The sequence below is a fragment of the Anabas testudineus genome, chromosome 15, assembly GCF_900324465.2.
Source record: "Anabas testudineus chromosome 15, fAnaTes1.2, whole genome shotgun sequence".
Lineage (NCBI taxonomy): Eukaryota > Metazoa > Chordata > Actinopteri > Anabantiformes > Anabantidae > Anabas > Anabas testudineus.
Genome location: NC_046624.1, coordinates 11,053,027 through 11,061,548, shown reverse-complemented (window position 1 = coordinate 11,061,548; position 8,522 = coordinate 11,053,027). Strand labels below are relative to the sequence as shown.

At 39.3% G+C, this 8,522-nt stretch overlaps 1 protein-coding gene across 1 annotated transcript; it reads left to right on the top strand.

Moving 5' to 3' along the window:
• Positions 1-1,217: 1,217 nt before the first annotated feature.
• Positions 1,218-8,509, top strand: mat1a (methionine adenosyltransferase I, alpha). The gene is made up of 10 exons (XM_026356771.1): positions 1,218-1,494; positions 3,405-3,482; positions 3,656-3,778; positions 3,858-3,970; positions 4,328-4,471; positions 5,237-5,362; positions 5,458-5,550; positions 5,627-5,809; positions 5,937-6,070; positions 6,406-8,509. The coding sequence occupies exons 1-10, from the start codon at positions 1,428-1,430 to the stop codon at positions 6,506-6,508; spliced, it is 1,164 nt and encodes a 387-aa protein (XP_026212556.1). The 5' UTR covers positions 1,218-1,427; the 3' UTR covers positions 6,509-8,509.
• The last annotated feature ends 13 nt before the right edge of the window (positions 8,510-8,522 follow it).

Genomic DNA, 8,522 nt, shown 5'->3' with positions numbered 1-8,522 from the left:
ATTCAGGCTGGAACTGGGATGGAAAAGAGCATTTAGAAAACAGGTGACTGTTAATTATTGACAGGAATGATAAATAACAATTTACATGAACTACAAAATGTAAACATTTTTATTTTCTTCACTCTAGTACATTCTACACAATACTCCTCCATTCAAACTATTAATTAAAGCCAAAGTGTGGAAGTCTTATCAGTAAAATATGTGTACAAAACTAAAAACAAGTAGAATGGTGTTAAATTATAAATATTATAATATAATATTATGTTGTATTGTCATTGTGGCATTCATTACAACCATCATTTCAATATTATATAATTGCATACATAATAAAACATCAATATTAATTGTAATTTACAGATATTTCGGACTCTAGTAACTCTATGTGTGGTGGTACTATAAATAGGAAAATAGAAGTGCATACAACAGCATGTAAAAGAGGGAGCATTTCAGTATAAAGAAGTATAATAGAAACAAGTACAGTTCATGTACCTCAAAACTGCAAAATAATGTACATAGTTACCTTTCACCAACTTTACTATAAGAATAGTATATATAATTCTCACATCTGTGAACCTGGAAACATCAAACATGAGGATTTTTATTACTTCAGCAAAACTAAGAAAATAGTTGCACATTAATTTTCTTTTAGTTGTTAATTGTTGGAGCTCTACCTATTGTTTTAGATTGACCTGTAAAAGTTTGGGTTTCTTTCTAGTGGATGTATTTTGATTTTTGTCATTATACTACTGAGCAAACTAACACTAACTTTGCACAGAACATGATGTGGATGGGAGTAATTGCATTATCTTTACAGTTGACGTCAACTACCTTTCTCTCTATGCCTGTGTCCATAGGTTGCCCCCAACCTGCAGACAGAGCTGCCCCACTGGTGTGACAGGGGGAGGGGAACCCCCTGTCTAAGATGTTCATGCACCCAACTGGCAAGTGTAATGTCTTAAAGCTCAGCTGCCGTAGTAGAGGTCACGACTATAAACACACATTCAAGCACCATAGTGTACACAAAGGGTTAACATGCAGTTTCCACTAGCCGAAATACTTTCTCATTGTCCACTCCCCTGTGAAATGGACTGTCCCATGGATTCACATGACGTGTGTGCGCGCATGTGTGGGAGTGAGAGTGACAGGGAGTGTGTGTGTGTGTATGTGTGTGTGTGTGGGTGCGCGTGTGTGTGTTCTCTTAGCCATATATATTGGGCCATGTGGACCCAGACGTGGAGTTTTGTAGGAGACTTTATATTGGCTGCAGGGTTGTTGGCCTCCCTTTCTTCACTTCTCTCTTAAAGAGAAACCACTAGGAATATAAAGCAGCCTTCAGATCTCTCTGGACTGCCAGTTGGTGGGAACTGAGGAAGCTTTTCTCTCTAAGTGTACTGAGTCTCGTAGAGTACTTGGCCCTGTAGAATAAAATGAGCGATCTGCTGGAAGACGGCTCTTTCATGTTCACATCAGAGTCTGTAGGAGAGGGACATCCAGGTGAGTCTGCAATTAGAGTTACCTGTGTGTGTGTATGGACTTAGGGACACATTGAAAATGTTGTGTATTAAAGTCTTCCCAAATTAACAACATGCCAATATACTGTTATACTTTGTATAGCTATAGTTATCTGTACAGTACATAGAGGAATAGATTTAACTTTTCTACTAAATGTGCAGCGTTATTTTGCAAAAACACACATATCAATAAACTATGGAAGTTGGCCAATGCATCCATATGTCCAGAATAAATCCACAGTGTAGTGTTTTTACTCTCCAAGCATGGTTGGTATTTCATTCACAGCAACATCTGTTTACTGCCCCTCACTCTCACTCTCACTTATGGGCAACAGGAGGTGAATGTGAGGGTGACAGGCTGGTGTAAGGTTGCAGGCTGAAGAAAAAAGTAACTACGAAAAGAGAGAACAGAGTGGACTCCATGCTGGTCGTGGGACACAAGTTTCATGTTGACATTCGTGTGTAAAAGGGGATTCATCAATTATATGTTAATCCAAAAATCAAATCAGTCTTAATGCATTAAATTGAAAATAATCTATCACAGTCTCTGACAAGTAACAATATAACAGGGATTTTTGTTAAATGAGAAAATTTTGAAATTAGTTTGTGTCCACACATCTGCTTTATATTGTTTTATATTACTATCAACTCTTGTGATAATGTGTTGATAACTCCTTACTTAAAAATAGTTGTATTAATAAAAAAATTTCTTCATAGAAAAAAACTACACTACTAGAATCTTTTTATAGCTGCATCCATCTACATTTAAGTGCTAATAGCCATTAACTAAATGTTTATATACTGTTTATAAATGCTAACCAAGGGAACTGAGTGCTTAGTAAAGCAGTTGCCAAATATGCACATATGTGAATGTTTGTAAAACGTAAAACCTAGAGATAAAAGTTAAAATGTACTCTACCCTCTACCCTGATGTCGTAATCCTTTCACAAATATGTAACCTTTCAAAGTCCCCTTTGCCAAATCAATAATCGGTAAACGCAACAGAGTTAACCAGTTGTGTAGCTTCACAGGTAATGACATAACACCTGTGAGCCCCCAGTATTATGTAAGAGTCTCCTGTTTAACTCTAAAAGGTTTAACTCTGTTGTGTCGTCATTGTTTTTGCATTAAAGTGTCTTTAAAGTTGAAATTTGATACAAGAAAAGAATGACATCTTTTCACAGATATCAAAGAGGAAGAAGCACATAAAACCTGGACCTGATCACTAGTGAAACGAAACAAACAAGCAACAAACATACCACGATAAAGGGTTAAGACGTAGTGTTTGTACTTTTCTGGCGGTGCATGGCCTTGGTGCAAGCTGCCGCACGCACCTTCTCAGTTGATAACATACCCTGAGGTCTGGACTGTTCCCACAGATAGTGGCAATTTTTTGGAATCTGAGTCAGACCTGTCACAAAGATATTTAGGCGTACACCTGCAGACTGAAGGCCGAATACGAAATTGTAAAATATTGGTCAACCATGCAGCTTTGTGTATTACAGTTAGCTTTATTTTGTGATCCTCTGTGTACTGCCCGTCAAGCAGTCACATGTTAATGTTGTGTCTGATGTAACACGTGTATCGCATTGCTTCAGCAGGACGACAGAGAGCAATGAATGGAGTGGGTTGTGAGGCATTGTCCTGCTGACGGCTGCACTCAGATCCCACTGATACAACTAAAATCCACTCTTCCTGTTTGAAATATTAGCGTGTAACCTTTATAAACATCACGTTCTCCTACACTAAGGGTGCTTTAGCAAACTGTTTTTCAGTGTTTTCTGGGATTCATGCAACAAATGCCCCTAATTAGCATCTTAGAGCATTTCTAAATTGAAATCACCCATTTCTCTTTGTTTTTGATTTAAACTTTTTTCTCTATGTTTCCCACAGACAAAATTTGTGACCAGATCAGTGATGCTGTCCTGGATGCTCACCTGAGGCAGGATCCAGATGCCAAAGTGGCCTGTGGTGAGCAAACTAGAATTCACACTGAATTGATGTCATTTTTCTTTGTGGATCAACTCTTTGTTGTATTTCAGCAAGGATCTCTGAACATCACAGGATAACCACTCGACAAAGTAACCTTGCAAACCTGCTGATAATGTGATTTAAGTCATTGCGTGTGTGCTGTGTGTTAACAGAGACGGTGTGCAAGACTGGCATGGTGCTGCTCTGTGGAGAAATCACTTCTCGGGCCAATGTGGACTACCAGAAGGTAGTGAGGGACACCATAAAACACATCGGCTATGACAACTCAGACAAAGGTGCGGAAATAAGAAGAAAAAATAAAGTAATATTTATTCTATGTTGCCAGGTTTTCTCTCATTTGCTCTCTTTTTGTAGGCTTTGACTACAAGACATGTAATGTGCTGGTGGCGCTAGAGCAGCAGAGTCCGGACATTGCTCAGGGAGTCCATATTGACAGAAAGGAAGAGGACATTGGAGCAGGAGACCAGGTAGGACAACAGGGCAGTGTGTCCTCATATTGCTCATATTGCCATGTCAGAAGCTTAACATATGTAGTAACAAGTATAAAGTAGCCTAAAATAAAAATGCAGCACAGTACTTCAGCCACTTTTCCCCACCGACATTTCAGTGTAATTTAATCTGTAAGAGCAAGAAATAGTCAAAAAATATAAAACCAGAATATTTATTTGTCATGTCTTATATGTTTACCCACTGTTGTTGTGCATAAAATACTGAGCCACAGTTTAATACAGTGCATGTCACAGTATTAATTCTGGTTACTGATGACGATTTGTGTCAATATACAACACAATGCACATTTTTAGTTTCCTCTCTCTCATCCTCAGGGGCTGATGTTTGGCTATGCTACAGATGAGACAGAGGAGTGCATGCCTCTCACCATCGTCTTAGCCCACAAACTTAATGCAAAGATGGCTGAACTCAGACGCAACGGCACCATCCCCTGGCTGCGTCCTGACTCCAAAACGCAGGTGAGGTAACAGTGTGTACTGTATGACAGCACTGCACAGTACATTACATAACATTCCTCTTCTTTCCACTCAAAACACAGGCGACACCACAGCAGTTTTTCTGTGAATGAATTTATTGTTTCTACTCTGGATGCCTCCCAAGAGATTTATTTTGATGCCAGCAAATAAAATCGGATCAATAGTGGCCAGCGCATGTATTTCAGATAAGTCTCTCTGTGTAGAAATAATATACTTTTGACTGATTTAGGGGCAGTTAGCTGCTGACTGTGACGGTCTAATGCCTTTGTGTCCCAAGGTCAACTTCAGGTCATTAAAGCATCAGAGAGGGGTCCAATTTTAAACAAGATATTCAAACACAGAAATTTAGATTTATCCTATTTGTACTATATAGAGGTTTAGGAATATTAATGAATTAACAAAGCAACAAGTGACTGCTAAGCTACATTAGTAGTCTTTACTGTGAATGGGTCTTTTCCTAAGCTTAGAGAATCTAGTAACAAAATCTTGTGACAACAGTGCCAGTAAACATGCCGCAAATCATTTTTTCTTCCTGTTTGAATAAACTGGCTCTTTTAACATTGCATGTTCTGTAATATACAATTGCAGATATGTAAAAGATATGAGGTCAGAATTTCAATAAAGACTTCTGGAAGTAATTACAAAAGGAGACTTCCCATGGAGATAGCTGAGTCACTGGAGCAGCAGCAGGAAAAGCCTTGTGTCAAGTGTTAAGTACCAACGTTTGATTTCTTGTCTGTCTCACAGGTGACAGTACATTATGACCAGAAAGACGGTGCTGTGATCCCCAAGAGAGTTCACACTATTGTGATCTCTGTCCAGCACGATGACTGCATCTCTCTGGAGGAACAGCAGATGGTCCTCAAGGAGAAGGTAGAGGCTCACAGACACACCTAGCTGGGTTCAGACTACTGCATTGCTTAGAAAACTAATGAATTAACTAATTGATGTTGCATTGATTCTGTCAGGTGATCAACACTGTGGTTCCTGCTAAATATTTGGATGAGAAGACCGTCTACCACCTCCAGCCTAGTGGTCGCTTTGTCATTGGAGGACCCCAGGTGATCATCTCACACAAAAACTATTTAATTTACTGGAAACCACTGATTTTTGCTCAGTTCCCTTTTTGCCCACCAGGGTGATGCTGGTGTGACAGGCAGGAAGATCATTGTAGATACATACGGAGGTTGGGGAGCTCACGGCGGAGGAGCTTTCTCTGGTAAAGATTTCTCAAAGGTCGATCGCTCTGCTGCCTACGCTGCGCGCTGGGTGGCTAAGTCCCTGGTCAAAGCCAAACTGTGTAGGAGAGTTCTGGTTCAGGTGGGTGTACAGCTTCATTCATTCACCCAGTCAGAAAAGGATTCGAGCGAGTGACCTGCGGGTGAAGCATCAATATGTGCTGATTCATTTTTATTAACTAAATGTTTTATGTTATTGTGTGGTACAGGTGTCTTATGCTATTGGAGTGCCTCAGCCTCTGTCCATCTCCTTGTTCACCTACGGTTCCTCTGAGAAAACTGAGTCAGAACTCCTGCAGATTGTCAACAAGAACTTTGATCTACGGCCAGGAGTGATTGTCAGGTAGAACATGGATGCTAGTTCTGTATTCCTCTAGACTGGTTTATTTAAAGCCAGGTGGGGTTTTTTAAGTGGTTCTCATGTCTTTCTAATGAGTCAGACGGGTTTGATTTGGTGCGGTACTTGTTATGTTATGTGATGTTATGCTATGTTACTTTTACTCCACTACAATCATTTTATAGTTGTAGTTGTACTAATTACTTTTTTGCAGATGAAAATATCATCAGCTGACTCCCTCAACTACATGAATAGAATTTGAAAATACAACACCGGTGCTTTTGTGTGATGTGCTGACAGGCAATTCTCACCTGTTGCATTTGTTCTGCATCCTCCTCCAGGGAACTGAAGCTGAAGAGGGCAATCTACCAGCAGACAGCTGCTTATGGCCACTTCGGGCGACCAGAGTTTTCTTGGGAGGTGCCCAAAAAGCTTGTCTTCTAAATACTCCACCTGCTTCTCCTGATCCTGGAGGCTGAACAAGACACCTGTTTATGAGCCCCGATTGCCAGCTCCATCACGTGACAGGACATTTTCTAACAGGAAGAACTCAAGCCAAAGTTAGGGATACATCCGCTTTAAAGGAGGTGCGAAGATAATTCAATTCAAGAGTGGTTGTAGCCAGTGGACAAATGATGGGACATTCTCCCAGTGTAAAACAGAGACACCGCAGAGGACATCTCATTAACCAATAAATCATATTTTAGCCCACAAAACCTGCAATTATTGGTGCTTTAGGAATAAACATACAATCAGTAGTCAAAAATCTTTCCTGGTAAAACAAAGGAACGTCACAGCAGATATAATATGCTGTGATAAATAGTTTCACACCACTATAAGCAGAAGTGTACTTTACTTACTGAAGGATTCTTTAAGATGTACAAAAAACAACCTCAGTGCTTTAAGGTGCTATTGACCGCAGCTAGTATTTCATCAGTGATTGTCATATGAATGTCAGTAGTGTACCAAAGGCTTGGATTTAGAAGATTTGATTTTCCTGTCGTGACAGTGAAAATGCCTTTTAAAGTCTTATTTTGTAATATGTGCTACAGGGAGCTGTTTGCACTGTACAAGAGGACAGGTTCTTAAACGTGGGGAGAGCTTCTCTGTGTTAAGTTTAAAATATGTTACAATCAATCAAAGGCAAAATGCTATTTAATGTGTTCATGCTGCTTTGGCATCCTTTCAGCCCTGCTTTGTTGAGTAATATCTAGTGGCTGTAACTGCTGCTCAGCTCACGTGCTGGCTGATTAGTATTTGGAAAGCGCTGACTTACAGTACCTCATATTGTTCCATCTGTCCAAAGGGCATTCTCCTAGAAGAATTGAGGCTTATCAACATGCATTTTAGGAAACTCCAGGCGTTTTTTTAATATCTTCCTTCTCCTTTAAGAAAACGAGGCCTTCTTTTTTCAGAAAGTGACTGTTATACTTTGATCTTGGAGATCAGCTTGTATCTTTTCCACCATTTCAACTTTTCCTTTCAGTCTGTCAGGGCCTCATTCACCGACCTTTCCCAAGAGGAAATTTCTTCTTGAAACCCACTTAAGTTCCTCTTCTGACATTCATTTTCTTGATGGGATGGGATTTGTTCTTAGGTAAGAACAGAATCAACACCCACTTTCATCTGTTCTACTGTAATATTGTAGTATTTAATTTTTTAAAGTAATTATAGGAAGGTCTAGAACACACTTTGAACACAGTGGAATTATATAATATTGATAATGGGATTCATAGAAGAACAAAGGAACAAGCTAATCTGAGGTTTAAAAACACCATCACCAAGACTTTTCATAAGAACAAATTTAAGAACCAACTCAAGACGATCTCCTTATCTCCTCAGACAACTCGTTTCTTTATCTTGTCCATGTTCAGAGTGGTGCACACAATGTCACCAAACACCAAGGAACGTTTTTTCCTACTTTTTTTCCACATGAATGAGTTGAATTACTTGTTATGAGATGGAAGCCTCCTGTGATACCAAGAGTTCAGCCATACCAACATGGCCATGCAATGATGGTATGGCTGCCATGCCATCGCGGCTTTCAGGTACGCACGACAAAGGAGCTCTTAATTTCAGCACTTTTCTTGAAATATGGAGCATTGTTTCAATAAAGTGTAAGGTGCCAGCACTTTTCAATTTGTTCATTTTTTTTCTCACAGGGCATTTAGAGAATTTTTATTCAAGATCGCTTTCGTCAATGCTTAATCACAAAGTGTTTAATCTGAATCTGACTTTCTGGAACACGTCCAACACAATTCAGAAATTGTTAACAAGACTCCTCTTAAAACCTTGTGTCTGTGGAGGTTTAGGACTCTTGTGGGGAGTTTATCTACAGCCAACACTGTTTTTGTAATAGAGGGTTTCCTTTATTTAATGTAAACTTCTGTCATGTTTGTTGTCAGATAAACTAGACAATGTAAATAATTAAACAATAAAGAAAATTGAAGATATAAAC